The 23484-nt window shown below is 37.3% G+C and overlaps 4 protein-coding genes across 4 annotated transcripts; all 4 read left to right on the top strand.

Annotated features, from left to right (window-relative positions):
* Window positions 1-2618: 2618 nt before the first annotated feature.
* On the top strand, window positions 2619-7686 carry LOC103322844 (SNARE associated Golgi protein family). The gene is made up of 9 exons (XM_008224786.3): window positions 2619-3174; window positions 3820-3881; window positions 4148-4202; window positions 4462-4560; window positions 4801-4887; window positions 5114-5230; window positions 5356-5448; window positions 5692-5722; window positions 7277-7686. Exons 1-9 carry the CDS (start codon window positions 3079-3081, stop codon window positions 7456-7458), a joined length of 822 nt encoding a protein of 273 aa, XP_008223008.1. The 5' UTR covers window positions 2619-3078; the 3' UTR covers window positions 7459-7686.
* Window positions 7687-8738: 1052 nt separating this feature from the next.
* LOC103322843 (RING zinc finger protein) lies at window positions 8739-9547 on the top strand. Its single transcript, XM_008224785.3, has one exon. It carries the CDS (start codon window positions 8856-8858, stop codon window positions 9363-9365), a length of 510 nt encoding a protein of 169 aa, XP_008223007.1. The 5' UTR covers window positions 8739-8855; the 3' UTR covers window positions 9366-9547.
* A 1812-nt stretch (window positions 9548-11359) lies between these two features.
* On the top strand, window positions 11360-15178 carry LOC103322842 (putative E3 ubiquitin-protein ligase LUL4). Its single transcript, XM_008224784.2, has 3 exons — window positions 11360-12163; window positions 13852-14359; window positions 14900-15178. The coding sequence occupies exons 1-3, from the start codon at window positions 11496-11498 to the stop codon at window positions 15011-15013; spliced, it is 1290 nt and encodes a 429-aa protein (XP_008223006.2). The 5' UTR covers window positions 11360-11495; the 3' UTR covers window positions 15014-15178.
* A 5485-nt stretch (window positions 15179-20663) lies between these two features.
* On the top strand, window positions 20664-23227 carry LOC103322841 (Heavy metal transport/detoxification superfamily protein). Its single transcript, XM_008224782.2, is given in 6 exon segments — window positions 20664-21086; window positions 21289-21364; window positions 21541-21818; window positions 21820-22473; window positions 22475-22634; window positions 22637-23227. Coding segments are annotated over 6 exon segments (1641 nt in total). The 5' UTR covers window positions 20664-21056; the 3' UTR covers window positions 23080-23227.
* Window positions 23228-23484: the final 257 nt, after the last annotated feature.

The raw sequence follows: 23484 nt of genomic DNA on the forward strand, positions 1-23484 counted from the left end.
GAAAAACTGCCACAACGATCTTGGTGCCCTCAATTGTATGAGTCACCGAACATCCAAATGAACTAGACACCATTGATCTATCACTAGCATGAATGCAGCCTGTCATGTAAAAAAACCAGAATCAAGTGCAGAAGCAAAATCTTTACAAGCTTCAGCAAAGATATCTTCCTTTTTACAGCCTTGCTGATAAATTTAAAACAGGGCACAAAAGTGGCCTAAATTCAGTTATAATCGAAGAATATTTCCTCTTCATCTTCAATATCAGGACATACAACTAATTTACTGTAATTGGGTCTTTTCTTTTTTTTCTTTTGGTCACAATTTTAGTTTTTAATTTGGTATCATGTGATTCTTAAGAAACTCTTCTAGGATCCAAGATGGAAAGGTACCTTTCACTTTTAACTGTACCTCATTTTGTCCGGCTTATTCCTTATTGCACCTTTCCAATTTTCCCTTTAAAGTGCCGATAAAGCATATGGTCCACAATTTTCCCTTTTAACTGGCGGGAGGAGTGCTTTGAACCTTCGAAGGCATGCAAGGACAACTTGCAAAATTTGTGTTTTTAGACTCCATCGGCATTTGGCAAAATTTGCCAGCCAACGAGGTCTAGTCCAATGATTTAGATTATCGCTTATATATATATAAATAAAAAATTCAGTCTCTCAACCACATAGATTAGGGCCCCCAAATTATTTTTCCCTCATTCTAATTTCTAATCAAGACCCACATGAAATACCAATGAATCCAATGAATGTTGAATGACAAACAATGATTAGCATACCTGCATAATTCAATAGGAATTAGCTGGCAGGCAGCTTGTTTGGTTCCTCGGTGAGCCCTGCCTTGATTCTTGGTTTAGCTAAACTTGGTCAAGTTTTAATGCTAAATGAATGGTGGCCTACAAATACTTGATACTTGAGCAGTTGATGCAGGGAGAACAGTGCTTTAATTTGATTAACAGCATTTTACCAATATGGCTTGCATTGGTCAGTCCGTCCTTGCTAGAGCACCTTTAGGCATCTGGCTTTTTAGGGTTTATCCCCTAGTTTTGAGAATCTGAAATCCAATTGCCAAGCAAATTTAGATTAATAAATAAATAAATTTTCCATGCAAAGGAGAAAAAGAAAAAAAGTAAAATAGAAAACCTTCCTTAACCAAAATTGCAACAGAAAAATAGATAATATATTTTGTGGTTATTGGCACGACGGCATTGAACAGGAAAATACTTAGAGTGGCCATAACACCACCCCATAATGTTACTACTGTGGCAATATAACAATAACACAAAAGAATTATTCGAACAGTAGTTCCTTACCTAAGCACGAAATGCCAACTCTTATTCAATAGCCAAACACTAACAAAAGTGTTAATCAGACTTCATTTCCAATAAGTATTTTATGTTAAGGATTGATTATATACTTCTAATATCAATCGTTGGATTGCATCGAAAAGATTACCAACACATTTAATGAGATGCAATCCAACGGTCAAGATTAGAAGTATATAACTAATCCTTAACTTAAATACTTATTGGAGAATGTCTCATTATAATCGCTTCTTCTTTTTTTTTTTTTTTTTTTTTTCTCATGTAACACTCTGAAATGGGACAAATGTAAAATTGATGAAAGATATTTGCATCTGCGCCATAGTCAATCTTGAAGGCCGGTAACCCCATGCCCCAATAAGAAGTTGAGGATCAAATTGTCCTGAAATGTAAAGCCAGCATGAGAAGGGAGAAAACCCAGCTCAAACCATCTTTCAGCGAATAATGTCCAGCCCATTTATAGCACAGAACCATTTTTGAAGCGTAAGAGTATTTTCACTTATTTGTCATGGCAAAGGGCAAAGGGAGGCAAGAATCTTATTCATGAATAGTGTCACTTACAAAAGACAAAGTGTGTTTCCACCCATTGCCATGACAAAGGGTAATTACTATTCACTTTACATTATTATTTTTATTTATACATAAACGATTAATTTTGATAAGGTTTTGGTGTGGGAAGTAAAGAATATGGCTAGGTATTTATTAAAAAAAAATTCTGAATTTTTTGGTTTTTTTGGTTTGACCTTTTTTTATTATTTTAATTGGATGCTTACGTTAACATTATGTCACTTGCCCAAGCAGCAGCGCGGGCTGGATTTACATGTGGGGCTTGCCCAAAGTGGTGGGGCCCACGCCTTGCCTTTGCTCTCTAAAACCGTCACGCAGGCCTAGGCCCTCTCATGCCCGGGCTTCTCCTTGCCGTTGGAAGTGCTCTAAGTGCCCTACAACAACCCAACCTAGAAGTGGTATTTTTTTTATTTGTTAATCTCTAAGATTGTGAAAACAAAACAAAAAAAATTTCACCCAAACAAAAAAAAAAAAAACAAAACAAAACAAAAATGTATTTTTATTTCTATAGGATTTCTAAGCTTATATAAATTTTACATACTGAACATAATCTCTAACATTGTGACAAAATATTATATATTTCTCTTCTTCTATTTTTTGGTAATTCCTTGCAATTATTTTGACTTTTAGATAACAAGTAAAACTCTTTTTTTTTTAAAGGAGGAAAAAGGAAATGCAAAGGAAATATTGAAAAGAACCACACACAAAAAGAAGGAAAAAAAAAACCAGGCAGTAACGCGTTTGGAAAAACATGCCACATTGATAAGTTAAATAATTCACAAGGGATTCAGAAGCAAACTCCAGAAATAACGTTTAATCTCCACCAACACACACAGACGCACAGATGATCACAATATTAATCAATTATAGGACTTGTGCCTGCTGATCTGCTCTTTGTCAAACTCATTCTCATTCTCAATCCAAATCCCATCTCTGAAATTCCCAAATTGTTCTCCCATCAAGAAAAAAGAAAAAAGAATTCTCAATCAATCAGACATACATAAAGATAAGAACACAACAAAACAAAAACAGTGGTACCCAGAAAGAAAGAGGGCGGAAGCTTACGTCTTTTTGGAGCCAAATCAAATCTGGCAAACCTTGGAGGTTTGAGGCCTCGCTTGTCGTTGAAACAACCTATATACAACGACGACGACGAGGAGTGTAGGCCTTGGCGTCGAAGGTTCTTTATGGCTTTCACTTGGGGTTCTGCGCTCAGGATCACACTCCTCCTCCTCCTTGTGGCCGCTGTAGCCACTGCTTGTTTTACTCTCCCTGTTGAAAAGGTTCGGTTTTCTCATCTGGGTCTGTTTTGTTTCCATTGTTTGATTGCTCAATTTGTGAGTTTCTTCCTTGGTCGTTGTTTTCCCTTTAGTTTTCAATATGGGTTTTGCGAATTGGATGATTTGCTTGTGCCTTTTGTTCGATTTTGTGATTTATAACGTTATTCGTTTGTCTGTTTAATTTGGGTATGCATATTTTCCATTAGAGCTATGGTTTGGCTTTGGTAGTTTACATGTTTCATGACTTGACAGTAAAGTTGGAATGGATTTTGGGGGACGAGCCCAATTTGATGGGTTGGAAACTGGGATTATGCTTTCAAGCATGACTAAAATGCTGAGCTGAATTTGATTCTTTGTTCATTTCTAACTAGATTTTATGTCATTTGAATATTAATATGGATGTTGCTTTGTTGCTTTATAGCCTCCCCACAATCTCAGTTTTCCCTTTAGTTTAAAATGTGACAATGCAGTAGAACTTCTCTTTCTTAATTGCATAAATTCTGTCAGCTGCTGCTATAGGAGGTTTATGTTGTGGATCACTTCCTTGAGACTTTTGTTAGCCCAAAATTTTGCCTTTGAAGTTGATACCAAATTCTTTTATTTGAATATGGTCCTACTTGTGACTGATAAAATAACTACTACCTGCAGATTTTGAAGGACTTCTTATTATGGGTTGAGCAGGATCTTGGTCCTTGGGGTCCGCTTGTTCTGTAAGTAAATTGTAGCACTGTAACGTATGTGCAATTGTACCATCTTATTCTACAAAATCGTTTTTTTCCTTGGTTTTGGCCCTGACTAATAATCATGTTCATGTCTCATTTTGATTGCTGTCATCATTTTAGTTGTACTATTAGAAGTTAGTCATAGTAACAGACTTCCTACATGTTAAATTTGTTCTCAAAGATGACTTACTGGTGAACAGTAACAGACTGCCTCTGTTTACCTTTCAACTTATATTTCTTTGGGTAACATGCAGGGCTGTTGCATACATTCCACTAACAGTCTTGGCAGTACCAGCTTCAGTACTTACTGTAAGCATTTGTCCGATGTCTTAGCAATTGTTGTTACTCCACTGTAATTACTGTAGAATAATGATCTATCATATAACTTGCCTACTTCATTTAAAATTTTCTTTCACTATTATAGTCTGCAACATCAAGCCCATGGTCTGAAGTTCCTTCTTGTTTTGCCTCCCTTCTTCTTTTGTTACACAGAGAAAAATTCAAAAAGAACTTCCTGATTAAATTGCAAGTTTGCACCCTTATGTGATTCCTCATTTAAATATTTCAGCTTGGTGGTGGTTATCTTTTTGGGCTACCTGTGGGCTTTGTTGCAGACTCAATTGGAGCCACTGTAGGTGCAGGGGCCGCCTTCCTTCTTGGCAGAACTGTAAGTTTCTGAGATCTCATTGTATATTTCTTAGTGTTTGAGTTTCTGAAAGAAAAAAATAATAATATCACGAGGGAAGCAGTGAAAGCAGTGAAACAATCTTACCTCTTGGTGTATTAAGTTCTCATATCTGTTCTTCCTCATTCGTATGTAAATATTTTGTTTGTGTCCTTTTGGTCATAATGTGTTTGTATTTTTCATGTTTTTATTTCTTTATCTTATTCATGAATTCCCATACAGATTGGGAGATCATTTGTTGTTTCCAGGTTGAAGGATTATCCTCAGTTCCGGGCAGTTGCAATTGCAATTCGGAGATCTGGATTTAAGGTTTGGGTGATTCATATCTGACCTTATTAATTGAATTGACATTTTTAGCATGCACATTTACTGGTGTTTCCATGTGCTTTGTATCTTATTAATTTACCCCAACTTGTTGTTTTCCAAGTGGTGAACAATGAAACAAGGAAGTAGTGGAATTAGTTAGAGTGTAAAATGACTTTTATCTATAGTAAAAAATACAGATGTTGATATTGCTTATTTAATTTTTTTGCAGATTGTTTTGTTGCTTCGTCTTGTTCCCCTACTCCCATTCAACATGTTAAATTACCTCTTGTCTGTGACTCCTGTTCCAATAGGACAATACATGCTAGCTTCCTGGTTAGGAATGATGGTATTTTCTTCACCCTCCTTGAGACACTACTTTTTTTGTGATTCTATCCCAACATGTTGCTATGCAAGAGAGAGAGATTTAGTTTCATTGGGATGTTAATGTGTTTGATATTGATTCTCTTACAGCCAATAACATTTGCGCTAGTATATGTTGGAACAACTCTCAAGGATCTTTCTGATGTGACCCATGGATGGGGTGAATTTTCAAAGACCCGTTGGGTAAGAGCTATCTCATCTTTTTCTGTTTGAAACTGCTTGTAATTATGTGATTTATCCAAATTGATATCACATCAACATGGTTTACTAAGGACCTATGGACCATGTTGTGAGTATCATGTTCCAAAGGTTGTATCATAAGTTCATAACTGTTTGTTATGGACATATAAAGCTCTCAGAGAGCACAATTTATAGATTTTGAATTAGGCTTTGGGAAATGTTCACTCTTTTATATTATCTATGCAGGCTTTTATCGTATTGGGCCTCGCAGTATCTGGTACGTTGCAAAATCTCAACAAGCACACACAAGCCTTTTCTTTGGGCCACCTTCTCTTCTTTTCCTTCTTAGTGGGGTGGGAGCATGGGAATTACTATGTTAGACAAAGATGTTTGAGTTCTTACTATCATAACATGATCTCGTTTTTCCAGCTTAAGATACAAATAATGTTATTGAAACAAGGAAGAACGAAATAAGCAGATAGGGAAATATAATTTTTGGACTTTGGCACACTCCTAAGTAGGAAATGTCAGTGTTGTTGTATTGACAGGAGTTGAAAGTCTCTCATGTTCTCCTTAATCTCTCTCCCTTCCCATTAACATGGTCAATGCACAATGTAGCATTTATGAGCTCAGAGCTGTAATTCCCTCCAAAAAATTCAGCTCTCCAACCCACCTTAATCTTTAGCCTCCTCCATCTGCTGGTCATCGGAATCATCATATGCTCTCTTATAGTTATCAACGTCTTTCTCCACTTACTTTGCCTCTCCAACCTAAGGTCACCACCCAATCTTCTCCCAAGAAATATAAGAAATCTTCCGCCACTATCCCCAGCCCGAGCTCCTAGTCAAGATTGGTAGTCTCGGTCATTGCATTGTGATGTTTCCAAATCATGCCCCAAAGACAATAGTAGAGGGACTTTGGCTAGTGATTCTTGTGGTCTTGCATTTGGGTTGGGGGAGATGGTGACTTGAGAAAGTTTGAGACTACCACTGTAATGGGGTTGTGAAGTTAATGTAATTGATGAAGGCAGGTATGAGATTGGGTAACAATTTACTTTCATGAAAAGAAGAGGTTTTCTAATTTTTATGATTTTAGTTATGATCTGGATAATGGTATGCTGAGGTTTTCTGATTAGACATGATTTTTGTGTTTTTCTATGAAAGAGGGGGCATAGATTGAAGATTCTAAATTACAAATCTCTGTATGGTTGCTTTATAAGTGGGCAAAGAAAGACGATCATATATTCAAAGATATTTACTGTGTGAAGGACTATTAACATTAAAAAAAAAATAGAAAGCCTAAAATAAAGGGTTTATCTAGATGGAGGTGGGAGGTGTGGAGGAGCGAGAGAGAGGGAATCATCTCATTCTAGAGGCATTGCCATTTTGCATCTTTTACATGCATGTTACTCATTGATTATTGTTATCAGTTTCCTTGTATGATGCATTGTAATCACATGATTTGTATGACCCTCCATGATTTTTGACTAGCCGAGATAACTGAGGAGGCTATATGACAATAAAAAATAAGAAATAAATAAACTCAAAATTTTGAAAGATATTGATGGATTTAAAGTTGAGAAGACATAGGAACTTGAGTCAGAATTCAAGGGTAGTTTCTGATTCCCCGAAAGAAAATTATGGACTAAGTGAAATTGTCAATATTGAAAATGGTGAATAAGAAAGACTTGGTTAAAAATTGCACTTTTAGTTTTATACTCATCGTAATAGTGATGGTAAATATTATTTTTGTAACATAAGTTTCTGTACCTATATTGAAGTTTTGAAGTAGTCAGTTGTCTTCCTTTTCTTTTTGTTTGGCTTGTTTGCAGTGATTCTAATGATTTGTGTGACAAGAGTTGCCAAGGCTGCTCTGGAAAAAGCTTTGGCTGAAAATGAGGATATTGATATCAATGCTACACCAGAGTTGCCTGTTGTCGCTGAAGCACCTGCGCATCTCAACCAACCTCTCTTAATCAAGATAGACCCGTCTGAAGACAATCATGAAAAGTGAAATCCCTGTTCTTTGTAAATTCTTCTTCTACCTACCTTCTTTCAATGGGGCCATGCCCTATTTAATACTCCAGCATCTGGTACTTTTTATTCATTCCCTGTACAGTTTACCCATATTGTAGATTGTAATTTTGGACAAATGTGGCTTATTTGACCATGAAGATTGTATTATTTGACTGTAGCTTTGTCTTTTCACCTTGAAATAAAAATTAGAAAATCATTGAGATCATTCTTGTGAGTCCTTTGCCTTGAATGGTTGGTTTGATGTAAATTGAACGATTAGTTTATTTACTCCCTAGAGAGTATAGTGAAACGATCCCTGCGCGTAGTCGTAGTTTGCGATTAGCGTAGGGATCCTTAGTCTTTAAAAATATCTGTAGCTCACTATAAGTCAAGTGTGAACAGATGATTATAACAAGAATCATCAGTACTGTAAAGCTTCTTATCAGAAGATCTGCTGTTAACCATATTGTCCTCTTGTAAAGTTTGACAAAATATAACAGGCGACTCCTACCATTAGTTTATAATAAATTTTCTTTCTGCACCAAACGTTACGTGAGAAACAGAAGATTGGATTTGCCCTGATGCTAAAGTAATGTATTTGTTGGATATGACAATGTGAGAGCCACAATGTGGGTCATGGTGGAAAATATTGTGCTGGGTAGATGAGTCTGAAATTTCAATATGTTTGTTTTGACAAGAATGAATGCAGAAGCTCCTGTAACATATTTTAGGCTTTGTGATGTACCAGCACAAACACCACCCCACTCAAAAAGCCATGTGAGAAAGTCCTAATCTTCTTGTGGTCCAAATTACCAGGGATTTTATATGCTTATAGAAATGGGAGCAGTTTTGGGAGGGAAAAGGTGTCTACTGAACAGGAGTAAATCAAAAGTAAGTAGTTGCTGCTATGACCAAATGGGAAGCAACATCATATACATGAGACCTCATTATTAAGCTTTGTATGTGTGGGCACACTTCACTTTATCTCTTTCTCCCTCTCCAAACAAAGAAAAAGCGGTCTTCAGCATTTTCATTAATTTATTTTGTCTCCATATCCCAACTTTCCCACTGTCTTGTGTTGAATTTTGGGCCCTTGGGAGACCCACCAGTTCCTTAATGGAAGGGGTAACAATATTCTATCATGTTAAATCTTTCTATGGTACAATTCATACAATTACTCCATGCATCAGCTATATAGTGTCACACAATCACAACTGCCGAAAGTGATGACTGCCCTCTTGGTTAGGTCAGAGCTCAAGTAATCACAGCCATCCATTCATGAATATCAGAAAGTATCATGAATTGACTTAATGGGGCTATAGCCCCATGTAGGTTATATATGGATTACAAATGTCAAATATATGAGTGAAGTGAATCTTCTGCAACACAAAAAAAATGCATGTTGTCTTTAAATCCAGGGTGACCAAACACTTGAAGGCCCTCAAAGCAAAGATGCCCAGATTTGGCATTTTCCCAACTGGGGGTTGTTTTGATGGATGCAGGGATCATACTCAACAAGCCTCAGGTTTTGGGACAAGGATCTGGAACCTGTGTGACAAGCCTCTGGAGCTGCAAATAAGAGTTGGTTCTATACTGAAAAAAGTTCACACAATAAAACCAGGCTCTTCAAAGAGGCTGAAATGCAAGAGCATATACAAAGCCTATATGCCTGGAGGTGGTGAGATTGGGAGTGGTGGCATGAAGAGCTTGCTCTATTACTATGATGAGACTTGCCACCCTTATGTTTGGATTCATGACACTGGTGGTGGTGACACATTGAGAATGGTCAAGCAGCAATATATTAGCCTTGAGGACCTCAGAGACTATTGTGAGATCAGAATCTTTAGGGATCATCAAAGAGGCTGCATATCGGTTCGCAAGAAACCCAGGCCAGATTTTTGCTGATGAGATTTTATTCTGTTTGTAAGTTTGTATGTAATGTGTGGTGATGACATTACTAAAGCATGTTTTCATCCCTCTTTGGTTTTGTTTGTTTTTTGTTTCTATCATTGTGTGTTTTTTAAGATTTCAGAAGGTAACATTGTAGTATTATATACTGAATGAAATTGTTGCATCTGTTGGATAAATATGGTTTTATCAATGTGATGTTTGGCCGTCAAGAAAAATAAATAAATAAACAAATGCAGAAAGAGACCTTGCAGTGTTTGCGGAAGCAGACCTTTGTCTTGTAATTTTTGCTGTGGAAGATGACTATATAATTTCTGTTTATCAACAGCTGCCAGCCAGACTTTTCTTCTTGTTGAATTCAACTATTCAAGAAGGGTTGCTGCCGGCATCGAGCCAATTGGTTAACCTATTGGTTTTGTGTTTTCAAAATTGATTTGTTGTTGGGTTCTTTTTGTGGTAGAAGTCAAAATGAAATCGTTGAAACAAAGGCTTCAATTCTTAGCTGATTAACAATGGTGTTGTGTCCGTGTTCAGATATTCAGATTATGTCATTCTAGGTTCATATCAGCCACATGGTCCACAGAGCAAACAAGATTATGTCATTCTACAAGGATTTGTACAATTTGAAGATCAAGAAATAAAACAAAGGAAAAAGATAAAAGTAAACATTTCTGTATACAAACAACACCATTGACTTCTACTCAATGGTTATAAGTTGCCTTCTCATGCTTGTGTTTGGTACTAAGAAACTAATAACCATTGAGTTAAAAATTAGGGTCAATTGACAAGAACATAGCCTCTTTTTAAGGTAACACTTGGTTAAATTATATTACGAAAGAGTATCGTATTAACAAACTTAAGACCTTGGGTGAGGTAACTGCTCTTAACCACTTTAGCTACATGCCCCTTACAATAAAAATTAGGGCTTTACGCAAGAGCTCAGTTAGTTAAGAGTATTTATTCATACACCCGAAGTCCTAAGTTCAATACCCCCTTCCCCAAAATCGCTGGTATAAAAATACATTAAGGTTTTACACCCAAGTTAATTTTCTAATAAAATAAAAAGGCCTAGTCCACAAATGGCGGTGATGGACACAACCTTTTATGCCTAGTAGACCGGGCCCTTCCTAAACTAGAGGCCCATTATTATTATTTTTCATTCTTTGTAAAGTGCCAGGCTTGAACATGTGGATAAATCCATGATCATCTTTATTATATTAGTGTAGAAAACTTGAACTCAAAGAAGCTTCTATGTTGTCTGACCAGGCCAGAGAAGCATTTCCAAATTCTTTTACTTATGTTAAACTTATCCCTTCAAAAAGCCATAAAAAAATGAACCCCTTCCAAAAAAACTATTGATTCAACCCTAAGAAAAGTAAGAATTGAATCACTATTTGATTACAAGTTTCATTCAAATAGATGAAATTGAGATACAAAATTATTTATAAAAAAATATGAGTAAGAAATGTTGAATTATAGACCAATGAATCAAATATTTGATTACAAGTTTCATTCAAATAGATGAAACTGAGATTAGGATAAGAAATAAAAAAAGGTCAGAGATGTTGAATTACAAACCAAAAATAAATCGCAACTAATACCTTTACTTGCGAGAAGTTTTATTTTTATTTTTATAAAAAAAATTTATTTTACAATTAAAAAAGATAATGGGTAGTTGTGTTCCATAAAAATATGATCAATTTTCTTAATTTTCTTTTAATTTTAATTTTTTTTAAATATGAAAACACATTAATTTATCATATTATTCTCATTTAATTAATAATTTCAATCATTAATGTTTGCATTAACTAATCGCATTTTCTAGTATTTTAAATGTTTCATCATGTCTTTTGTTTTATGTATATTGAGGAGATATAACCCCGCGGAATTTCCAATCGTATCGCAAAATAGTGTCTGTCCGCGGAGTTTCTAATCGGCGCAAAATGCGTCTGTCGTTTTATACACAAATTGACTCTTCACGCGAACAAAACGCGATCTCGTTTCTTCTTTCTGCTACAGTCTTCTTCTACAGTAGCACGGTCCACAGTCCAAGTCTCCCAAAACCCATTTTTGTTTTCTTCATCTCAATCAAAGTTTTCGCCTTCTTCCCCAACCCATTTCTCAAAAATGGGGATTTCATGGAGTAGCAACCGAAGAAGAAACAGCTATTATCAGAACCCACCTCCACAACTACCACCTCAACCCCAATACATCGCAAGTTCTCATCGCTATTACTCCTCAGACCATCCCTCTCTCTCTCCTCCTCCACCACCTCCTCCTCCTCCTCCTCCACCACCACCACCACCGCCACCTCCACCTCCACCTCCACCACCACCTGGTCCTCTGCTTACTTCTTCATCTTCTTCTTCATTTACTTTTTCTGCAAATAATAGTAATTACCCATATGTCAATACCGCCACCCCTTACGCTCAACAACCCAGAGGTCCTTATCCCGCCTACCCTCTTCCTCTTACACCTCCTCCTCCTCCACCTCAAACCCATTACTGCTATGGCCACTACAGTTCATGCAACCATGCCAATTCCTCCATGGGTCGCTTCAGTTACAATTACAATTACCAGCCTTATTATTCTGCCAATCAGGCTAATGGGTGGCCCGCAATTCGGCCTCCCGTGGGCCCCGTGCCGCCTCCTCCGCCTCACGTTGAGCATCAGAACGCCAAGAAGGTGAAGAACGATGTCAACGTGCATAAGGACACATTGAGGCTTGAGATAGATGAGCTGAACCCTGATCAACATTTGGTTTCTTTCGTTTTCGATGCCATGTATGATGGGAGGTAAGCAAATTGAGGTCTTCTTCCACTTATTGAATTATTGAATTGTTCCATATTCTTGAGGCTTGTGATGATTTGAGTGCCTATGAGTGTTTTGATTTATTTGGGTTTTGGATCTCAAAGCTAACAGCTTTTCGGACCTGAGAATACGAAAGGTTCATCCCAGTTTGGGTTAGCTGAGATGGAGTTTCCCTAGCAATTAATTAGAGAGAGGGTATTCATACTAAGTAAGGAAGATGAGAGATGGAAGAAGAGAAATGTAATGCATTACTGCAATTTTATTGATTAGCTAAGTATTTGGAATTATCATAAGAAGTGGGACTTACGAAATGATTGTTACTTAATGTTCATATTTGAGTCTTTGGACGATGTAATTGCTGACGGGAGGCCTTAAAACACATGAAGCCCACGAATTTCGCTTTTTCATGTGTTTTCTCTGTTGGTTGGATGACAGTAGTAGACATGACCATTACAAGGAAATTAGCTACATCTGTCTAAGGTTCCTTTTTAGAATGGTGAATCAATGCTTCAAAGTTCAAACAAGTTCACATTAGTATTGGTTGTCATTTGTTTCTTTGAAGTGAATTCTTTTTCCAGAAATTTTAGCTCTACAATAGATGCTATAGGTTTTTCTCTATCTTAAGAAGGTATGGGTGCCCCTTCTCTTCCATTGGAAGGTTCCCTGTCATATATAAGGGCTTACATTTTCTTGGTTTTGTTTGTTAAACAGCTCTTAAGAGGAAGTAGAGATTTTCTTCACAAAAAATAAGAGGAAGTAAAGATTTTCTTCACAAAAAAAGAGGAAGTAGAGATTGGAGGGGATAGGTTTGACTGTAATCAAGTGTTTGGGCTAACTTTTCCATCAATGTTTTCCAGATTTCTGTTATTTATCTTGAACTCTCGATATTAAGAGGTCATGCTGGCATTACCATTTATAAATTTTATCTGTTTCTATATAAAAGAGGGTTATGCTTGGCACTACGAACTTTCGCACATTTCAAAAGATTTTGTGATCTAATAATTATATACCTATAAGCATTAACCAAAGTAAGATGCAGTTAATGTTATGTTGTTTTCATAAAGTATTTCGTAGGTTTGAAGACAGCACTACGTAAAGTACAGCTTTTATCTTTATAATTGAGTCTATATGTTCTTGTGCTTTCATTTTAAGTTTTGTATCAAAAATTTGTGGAAGGCAATTTTTTAAAGATAACTCTTTACAATTGGTGTCCACACTATCTGTGGTCCCAATGGGCTTATTTCCTTGCCTCTTTTATAGACCTTGTTTTATATCTAGAGGTTAATAATATCAACTGATATGCAAGCAGTGTTACCATCTAAAAGTAGCGTTATATAAAAATTGGTGTTTTGATTGCTGCATATTATTGCTGAGCAACTGTCTATAGCCAGTCAGCAAGGTTATGCATGTATGTAGCACGCACCCTATGTATACGCCGTATATAGCTTAAATAAGTGTTTCCACTTATATCACATGCTTATTGGCCAGTCATGGTTCTCTAACAGTAAAGACCATGGCTAGTAGTCCTTCATGGTTATATGTAATGATTTCCATTTTCTTGCGCAGAGGCTGTTGTTTCTTTTTTGTTCCTAATTATCAGTGCTTTGGTGATCTTCATTTCTTATGGGGTATATCATGTTCTGTTTATCTGATCATGTCTTCTTATTGACAGCATTACAGTGTTCTACTTTGCCAAGGAAGAGCCAGACTGTAGATTTGATCCACTATTCCCTGAAGCATTTGTGCCAGTGAGAGTCCCCTTTCAGAAGGGTTCCGGGCAAAAATTTCGTCAGCCCTCAGGAACAGGCATTGATTTAGGTTTCTTTGAGTTGGATGATCTTTCAAAACCATCACCTGGAGAAGATGTATTTCCGCTTGTAATATCTGCTGAAACATTTCCACCTCATTCAACAGATGAGCATATTGTTGAGCCTACCCCAGATACATCCCCTCGTATGCAGATTACTCAAGCTGTACTAGAAAAGAACAATGGTGACCATTTCCAAGTGAGAGTAATTAGGCAGATACTGTGGATTGATGAAGTTCGTTATGAGCTACGTGAGATATATGGAATAGCAAGCTCGACAGTGGAAGGCTTTGATGACAATGACCCGGGGAAGGAGTGTGTGATATGCATGACTGAACCTAAGGACACTGCTGTGCTACCTTGTCGACATATGGTGAGACTTTGTCTAAGATTAGATAATTATATTGAGAGAGAGCTAATTACCATAGATTATGCTGGTGAATCTGCACTAGTACCATATGGTAGAAATGCTGTTAAGAATAATGATCAGGAAGGCTCAAGCACATTGTGCTCGAGCATGTGTCTTGTGAATGAACTCATCGCGGCACATGGGCTTGACTCATCTGATTACCATCTACCATTAGTTGGTCCTATAGGAGGTTCCTGCTAACCTTCAAGTTTTCTTAGTTCATCTTAGTGGTTGCTAAAGTATCAGTAGGAGTGAGAGCATTGGATGGTTGGGTCACTAACATGGTACCCTGGTTTTCATCATCTCTTTTTCAAATTTCTTTTGAACTACCCTAAATGTTTTTTCTCTAGATGATGAGAAATCAAATTCTTGATTATAGTTTTGAGTCCTTCATAACTCCAAGAATTGTATACAACATTGCAAGCTAGGATAAACACCTCTATTCTTTTGCTTTTCACTTTTAAGACTACTGTTTCTTATTCTCATTTCATTTGTCTTTTCCAGTGTATGTGCAGCGATTGTGCAAAAGAGTTGACGCTTCAATCCAATAAATGCCCTATCTGCCGTCAACCCATTGAGGAACTCATAGGGATCGAGATAAATAAAAGTCGTCAATGAAAATACTTTTTTTCTCCATACTATGTGGATTGTGGTATGGCTATTGACTTCTTTTATGTGTGCTTTCACCTGTTGTATAAATGCATTTTTTGTTTTGTTTTGTATATTGTAATTGATGCGATGTTTTCTAATATGCATGTGATTATCTTACATAGCTTACTCAAATTTGATTCTCCAAGAAAGAACATTCTTTACCATTATACACTTGGTGTGTGTGAGCCACAAGCTTTCTTCAACAGTTTCCTACACAGGCAACTTGTATAGAACTTCAAAAAACAAATGATAAGTTAAAAAGTGTGGGTCTGATTTCCTTCATTACATTTAAGGAACCTTCTTGTCAAATTACATATTTCAAAGAGATGGCTGAAAACTTTCCACCAGACCTCCTGTCCCCTAATGCAGTAGATGTTTTTTGAAGTTTTTGAGTTATACAGTATTTAAAGGGGGTGAAGAGTGTACTCTTAACTTTCCCCCTTTTTGGTTGAGTCTCTATGATATCCATAGTTTCTATACATTATTTGCTTTTGTGTGTGTACATATGGGTTAGCCAGGAGTATGGTGAGCTGTATGTCAAGAAAGAGAATGAAGAACATTCCAGGTCCGGGGGTTGGGGCATCTGGATAGGAGAAACATTCTGGGTCTGAGGGAAGTACTTTTTTCACTCTGGGATACAGCTGAAAAAGAGTCTGGGAGGGAATATTTTCCATTGAAGTTATCTTTTAAGGGACAAATTAAGAATCTATAAAGCTCAGGTGGACTGTGAGAGGATGTTATTTGCATCTTATTGAACATTCTTCCTGTATTTGGCTTCAGTCCGTTATTGCTTATATGTCTCTGTTTGTGTGTTTTATGCTCTCTAGAGAATCACATCTTGTTCATCTTGAGGGACTACAGTTAAATTTATATATTAGCTTTAGTCTTCTTTTTAACTTGATCACACCACTGTGAATTCACCATGGACACAAATTTGTGAGACCTTCGGAGTTGTGTAGAACTGGCTTTGTTATTCTTATATGTGGCGGCCTGTTAGGAGACTAATTTCTCATGTTGGTTGGATACATGACCATTGGCTTTATTTGGTTTCTTCAAATGGTGAAAATTCTTGGGGGGAAGAATTTTAGTCCAAAGCTGTCATAATCCTCCTGTTTTCACTTCTTTCTGCTATAATAGTGTTGATTGCTGGTAATATCCCACTTTGTTAGTTGTTTATATAATCACCAGCTGTTTCGGTGATATCCTTTTAATCTATATGCTCACAGTGCTAATTGCTTGCAGTAAAAGTTGGACATAAAATCCCATATCACCACCCTCTTTTCCTATTTTCTTTTCTAATGTTGCCTGTCCAGTCCATTAAGCACTGCATATATTCAACTCTGTAACTTAGTGATATCTTTCCAAAATGCTTGTCCTAAGAATTGATTTTCTGTAGAGCTTGAAAAATGTGTCTGCTCTGCATGTAACTCCAACAAGAAGTTTTGGTGAAAAAGAACAAGAAAAATCTGTTAGAATGTTTTCATCAATACATTAAATTTGATAATACTGCAACTGCTTATATCATTTGGGTTTTATTATTGGCATCTTACTCATTGCGCATGGTCACCAGAAGGGCATTTGCTATTCTGGAAAGTCTTAAATTATAGATGAATCTTTGTGAGTAGAATGAAGCACAGAGGAAAAAAAAAAAATCAAATTGTACAAAAGTTAGAGGCTTTCCTTGATAGTGAAAAGTCAACATCTTAACATCAACAGCTCCATTATTCTTCCCTACAGACAAAAAATCTAGGGTTAAAACGAGTAAGCATTTGCAGAAACCATGTGGGTGGGCAAGCCTTTTAGTTACATTTGCAGGTGAATCGAATAAATTATCTCCATAAATCTCATCCTCATTTCTCGTATTAATCACTATCTATCCCAGAGGCCATGTGGAGGTTCATGTGACACCTCCTGCATAAATGGCAATGGCATTGCATGGCCGCCCAAGTCTTTTCTTTTTAAGACCCTTTGTGACAAAAAAATATGTAATATCAAAATCCCAAATTTAGCCTACCCACTTGACATCATTCAACAAAGCCCCATGTTATTTAGTTTTCAAAATCACACACTACACCATTCTGCTATGAAGTGTTGCCGTGTTGCTTTTACTGTCTGTGTGTATGGAGGCTAAATGGAAAGCCTAGTTTTCAACCTTTTTTTATTTGTTCTTGGGATCTACTTACTTTTGCGAGAAAAACTTATATATTACAGGGCATGTTCCGCCACGCGTGATAACTTTTTCACTGGCAAAACATGATTAGTTCGGGATAGCAAAACAGTATTATCCTCATGATATACAAGTTCTTCTTCACTTTTGCTAATAGAACATGGTTTTGCTTAAACCTTTACGGACTCCAGAAGCCGCCCTCAGAAACACAATCAACGTTTTCGAAACCAATTTTTTGTCTTTGTTTGAATTAGAACAGGAAAAGCAATTGGGTTAAGGCCCTTTGTCACCGTTCAAACATCTTTTTACTGGTAAAGTTACCTCTTCAAAGGAATAAAAAGGAAGCTAAAGGGAGAAAAGCAACAAGGGATTGTTTCATTATCACCAGTTTAAGCTTTCAAGGACAGCAATGATTTGCATCCTCAGGAAAAGGGAGTGCCCAAACTCATGAAAAATCTTCCCCATAAGCATGATTCATCTGCATCAAGAGGGCTTTGCTTGTGGCCCTCTTGTTGCTTTTCTTTTACCTAATTGCTGTTAACGTAGGGCAGGATCCAAAAAAACCAAAGGAACTTCATTATTAGCGTTGCATAAACCTGACCAACAGCTAGCTTAGTTTCTTTCTGAAAAAGCTTATATGACAGCCAATACTCACAATTTCCTTACCATATGGAAATATACCAATTCCATAGGTAGTTTCTAAAGCGTTTTTCACTTTTTCCTTTCTCTTTTTTTATCTCCAAGTTTTCCCACATATCATAAATAATGCACCTTCCATTAAACCAACCACAATCCAAATTTGGCAACTCTTCCTCATGAAAAGAAATTTTCTACTAGTTGGTATGCTCGCAACTAGCTAGCAATAATTTTGGGGAAGATGAATGATATGAGCACAAAAAGGCTACGAACTTTTATATTTTCCCCATAGTAGAATGTCATTTTTGCATGGGTTGAATTTTTTTTTTTCTTCAAAAGAGAGATTCGAACTTGAAATAGCCTTTTATGTTTTTCTTCTTCTATCGGTTAATTGCATGTAACACGAAATTATATTATAACTCAATTTTCAACTCACCCATCTCTTCTCACGTGGAAATGTGGTGGTAACGACAACCTTGGCCCAAAATTTCGAGCAAGTACTGCATGTGGAGGACGTACCAGATGTTATCAGAATGCAATGCATGACAACCAAATGAATCGATCTCCTTGGATTTTTATCTCAAACCAAGAAAACCCGTGTCAATATCAATTCTCCATGTTTAGAAATCATTTCCAATGCCACAGAGAAATATTTGCATGAACATCGGACACTAATTATTCAATTTAGACAGCAACCTAGAACTAGCTAGTGATCTTGGTTTTATATTACAAGTTTCATGCCATAACCAATACGATGCATAGTACACCACCTTTGTGTCATTTATTCCATCTTATTTTCTCTCATCTCTCTCTTTATCTTTATTTAAAAATGTTACAATCTCATGAGACATTATTAACACATAATGAGAGAAATAGGAAGAGAATGGTATGTACCCGATGCCTGCAAAAAAAATTTCTTTTCAGGATGTAAAAAGAGTTTATTCATAAATTCAATTATATACTATTTCAATGTTTGGCACTTTTTCGAAAAAATCATGTAAAGTGAAAATTGAATTTGATCTAATCGTTGTTAGACTCTTTCACCTGTTATATTGTATCCTTATGAATTTGGTGACCTTATGCTATACTCTTCCTTCTTTTTTCTTTGTTTTAAAAAAAAAAGAAGAGAGAGAGAGAGAGAGAGAAAATTTTCATTACTTAAACACCAAATCATTGCAATCAATGATCCAAGCCACGATGACCAACATCTAACTTCTCACCCTTGGTCCAACTTTAAATTAGATGTGAGCCTAATTAGATAAGTCTTTTATGCATGTTTTTTGAAGGATAGCTTTGAAGATCGACAGTTCTGACCATCAAATCACATTGTAAGATGAGAACGAGAATGACATTTGTCTTCATTATTTGAATATTTCCATTACATGGTATGTTTAGTACATATATGTTCCGCATCGAAACTATATGGCAGAAAGTCGCAACGCGAGGTCATTACTCAATGGTGTTGGATAGAACTGACAAAGATCAAAACCCAGATATCTCTTCACCAGTGGTGAGGTAAAAAAGTTTTGCCAAGCTCAAGTTTCCTTTCAACCCAAGAGGGCATTATGGTAATTTAGGGTGGACAGATGAATGTAGACTAGGAAGCACAAGAATCAGGTAAAAATTTAAATAAGATAGAGGAAGGAAACAAGATCCTATTTAATGACAATATTTATTATACCACCCAATTTGGGGAGAGGAATTCTGACAGATTTCATTCACATCTGCTGATAATAATTATCAAATATTAAAAACAAATCCGAGCCTCCTCTTTCACCACTCACGACTCACCATATGGTCTAAAATATTGATGATATCAAAAATATCGGTAGTGTAAAAATATGAAAATTTCGATGGAAATATCGGGATATTATCGATATCGATAAAAAATGAATAAAAACCACGGAAATTGTATATAAAAAAAAAGTAGAAATTTTTATTGAAACTTTGGAGAATGTTTATTTAGTCAATTATCTATTAGTTTATCAAAAAAAATTAAAAAGAAATGCATTACATGATTGATTTAACTTATTTAAGTTGATTATACAGCAAGCTGGTAAACACTGAGTGTAGAAAATACGTAGTAATTAATAATAATAATAATAATAATAAATTAAACACACTATAATTATTTATATATAATGATTTACTACAATATTTTACACTTTATACATTGCATGGTAAGATACATGAGTGACTTAGTACCACATAAAATTCCTATGAGGTTCAAATTTTTCACTATCTTCATCATCTCTATATGTGTAGAGTAAGTGTATTATGAAGAGTATTCATCAAATGATAAATCCCCAAAATAGTTTTGCATGTAATTGTTAACATGTCACTCATATAAATATAAATATTTTAGCATATTATCACTAAAACATAAGTGATATATGGTAGTTAAAGTGTTGGAGGGTAAAATTGGAGGGGTTCAAAATTCCCTTTGTGTTTTTTTCCTCCCTTCCCCCTTTTTTTTTTCCTTTACATTGATATTTTCGATATTATCGTCGATATTGTCAATATTTATACGATATATAAATAGATATATTCCGAAATATCCGTAATTCAAAAAACCGAAATATTATCAATATTTCAAACTATGCTCACCACCATGGTAAAGCCAAAGCCAAAGCTGACCTTTGGCTCAAGCCAAGCCAAGCCAAGCCAAATTTGACCCACATGCTTATTGGAATTCTAATTGTGTAGTAAGTTACAGTCTGTTCTGTGTGTATGGTAGGGATGGAAAATACATAAATAAAGGCCCAAAAGAAAAGAGTGAAAGCCTTGGAGACATCACACACTCTCTCTCTCTCTCTCTCTCTCTCTCTGTCAGTCTCCTTTTCTCTTTGTTTTAGCTCACTCACCCCATCTCTCTCTTGCCCTGAAATAGAGGAAGCAGAGATGCCGATTGAAGTGTAATGTCTACCCACCGCTTCTGAGCCCCTCTCTCTCTCTCTCTCGCTCTTCTTCAAAGACTGAACCTTGTTGGGTCTTAAAACTTTCTCTCCGCTCAGAGAGACTTGGACCTAATTGTTCTCTCATTGTCTCTCTGTGTTTTTCGCTTGGAAAAAAGTCCCAAAAAGAAAGAACAGAGACAACCCTTTTCTCGAGCTCTTGTAATTCACCCTCTCTGTTTCTTAGATCTATTTGCGACCCTTTTCTCTCTTTCCATTATTGTGTTGTGTTTGTTGCATTTGAGTTGCAGCTATGAGTAAAGAAGAGTTCTTGAAGATCCAGGTACTCCTTCAGTCCCCTGTGCTTAATTCTTTGCTTCATTTGAACTCAAATGTATTTAATTTTCTTTAAAGTTATTTGTCTGCCTTGCTTATCCCTTTATTTCATGTAGCATATAGCAAGCAAGCTTTGCTCTTTTTCGTCTTGTTCTTTTTGAATATTTCTCTTTACTCTGTTTTGCTCTTTGGGTTATCTGTACATGCAGAAATGTGTTCTCAAAGTGAACATACACTGTGATGGATGCAAGCAGAAAGTGAAGAAAATCTTACAGAAAATTGATGGTATGCTCCATTTTGTTAGAGCCCTGTTTTTAAGTTGACTCTGTCACAGACAACTAATATTTCCCTGTACTGAATCACATTTCCCAGAAGATTTTTGTTCTTCTTGTATACTAGAACTTTCAAGTTTGCATCTTTTTATTTTTGAAATTATTAATTTGTGTTTCCTTTTTCTTTAGGAGTTTTCACCACCGACATAGATGCAGAGCAGGGGAAGGTGACTGTCTCAGGAAATGTAGACCCTTCCATTCTCATTAAGAAGCTTGCAAAATCTGGCAAACATGCAGAGCTCTGGGGTGCTCCAAAGGCTAATAACAACAACCAGAGCCACATGGCCAATCAGCTCAAAAACATGCAAATCGACAATGGCAAAGGTGGAAACAACAAAGCCCAGAAGGGTGGTGGTGGCAACAACCAGCCCAAGGGTGGGGGTGGTGGCAACAACCAGCCCAAGGGTTGGTCAACCAGGCCAACAACAGCAGCAGCAACAGCAGCAACTTCAACAACAGCAGCAACTTCAGCAACAGCAGCAACTTCAGCAGCAGCAGCAGCAACATCTTCAGCAACTTAAGCAGCTTCAGCAGCTTCAGCAAATGAAAGGGTTCCAAGATCTGAACCTCCCCCAATTGAAGGGCATGCAAATGCCTCCTTTCAAGGCCCCAGCCCCAAACCCCAACCAGAAGGCTGTGAAATTCAACTTGCGTGAGGATGAGGATTTGAGTGATGATGATTATGACGACCTTGATGATGAGGACTATGATGATGATGATGATGAGGAGTTTGATGATGACATGGATGACCCCCATCATCCTCTTAATAAGATGAAACCTGTGATGGGTAATGGTAAGTTGCCTAATATGATGGCGATGATGAATGGGAACCATCCACAGATGATGAATATGAATGCTGCCCAAAAGGGTGGGAATGGTGGTCAAAATGGAGGTGGGGGTGGGGGTAATGGGAAAAAGGGTGGTGGTGGGCCTGTGCCTGTTCAGGTGAATATGGGAGGTGGGAACAATGAGGGTAAAAATGGAGGAGGAAAGAAGGGTGGTGGTGGAGGAGATCACAATCAAAATCAAGGTGGTGGAGGTGGAAAAAATGGAGGCAAAAATTGGGGGATTTCCCTCAGATGGTAAAAATGGTGGCGGAGCACTTAACAAGGGTGGTCCTAATGCAAACATCAATAACGCCAATGGGGGCAAAAAGGGGGGCGGTGGAGGCGGAGGTGGTGGCGGTGGAGGAATGAGTGAAGCTCAAGCTATGAGCAATGCTTTTCAAACATGGGTGGCCGCCCTCAGGGCATGCCTGGAGGAGGTAATATGGGTCAGATGGCCAACATGAACAACATGGCAATGGGGCCAATGGGTGGCATGCCAATGAGCCAAATGGGCAACATTCCAGCTGTTCAAGGCCTGCCAGCAGCACCGATGAATGGTGGCAGTGGCGGAGGCGGGGCCGGCTACTTCCAGGGAGCTGGGCCTGAGGCCATGCCTGGAAACCCCTTCCAGCAACAACAATACTTGCAAGCTGTGATGAACCAGCAAAGGGCAATGGGCAATGAGAGGTTTTCGCCTATGGTGTATGCTAGGCCTCCACCAGCTGTGAATTACATGCCAGCTGGCCCACCACCCCCATACTATCCATACCCTCCTCCTCCAGCTGGTGAATACTCGCACTTCTTTAGTGATGAGAACACCTCAAGTTGCAATGTGATGTGAAAAAATTGACTGAAAGTTGGTGCTGCCTGCTGCTGATTTGGGTTAATTAATTTGCTGAGTTTGTGGTGGTTCAGTTCATAGTTCCAAGGACTAGAAATCTGGTGCCATATTATACATGGAAATGGTTTTTTCTTCTTTTTAGTTTTAATTCCTCTCTCTTATTTTTTATCTTCATCCCTAGCCCCACCCCAAATTCATCCCCAAAAACCCAAGCTTCGACACCACCCGCCGCGTCCACCACCGCCTCCGCCTCGGCGTTCCCGACCTTTCCCGACACTTTTTATCCCAAGTCCATTAGGATTTTAATTATCAATAGGGAGAGTATTTATAGATAATATATTTAAAGTTGTTAGGGCAAGAGATGAGATGTAAGTGGAGGAGATGAGAAGTGTGCTCTCTCTGGGC

This window comes from Prunus mume, linkage group LG2 (assembly GCF_029339155.1).
Source record: "Prunus mume cultivar Tortuosa linkage group LG2, ASM2933915v1, whole genome shotgun sequence".
NCBI classification, from domain to species: domain Eukaryota; kingdom Viridiplantae; phylum Streptophyta; class Magnoliopsida; order Rosales; family Rosaceae; genus Prunus; species Prunus mume.

What these genes read in the sequence shown, in the direction of transcription:
- LOC103322844 (XM_008224786.3), top strand. Translation starts at nt 3,079, where the DNA reads ATGGCTTTCACTTGGGGTTCTGCGCTCAGGATCACACTCCTCCTCCTC. An exon ending in CCTTGGGGTCCGCTTGTTCT is followed by an intron (nt 3,882 to 4,147) that starts GTAAGTAAATTG and finishes GGTAACATGCAG; the next exon opens with GGCTGTTGCATACATTCCAC. An exon ending in CCTTCCTTCTTGGCAGAACT is followed by an intron (nt 4,561 to 4,800) that starts GTAAGTTTCTGA and finishes ATTCCCATACAG; the next exon opens with ATTGGGAGATCATTTGTTGT.
- LOC103322843 (XM_008224785.3), top strand. Translation starts at nt 8,856, where the DNA reads ATGCATGTTGTCTTTAAATCCAGGGTGACCAAACACTTGAAGGCCCTC.
- LOC103322842 (XM_008224784.2), top strand. Translation starts at nt 11,496, where the DNA reads ATGGGGATTTCATGGAGTAGCAACCGAAGAAGAAACAGCTATTATCAG. An exon ending in GATGCCATGTATGATGGGAG is followed by an intron (nt 12,164 to 13,851) that starts GTAAGCAAATTG and finishes TCTTATTGACAG; the next exon opens with CATTACAGTGTTCTACTTTG. An exon ending in TGCTACCTTGTCGACATATG is followed by an intron (nt 14,360 to 14,899) that starts GTGAGACTTTGT and finishes TGTCTTTTCCAG; the next exon opens with TGTATGTGCAGCGATTGTGC.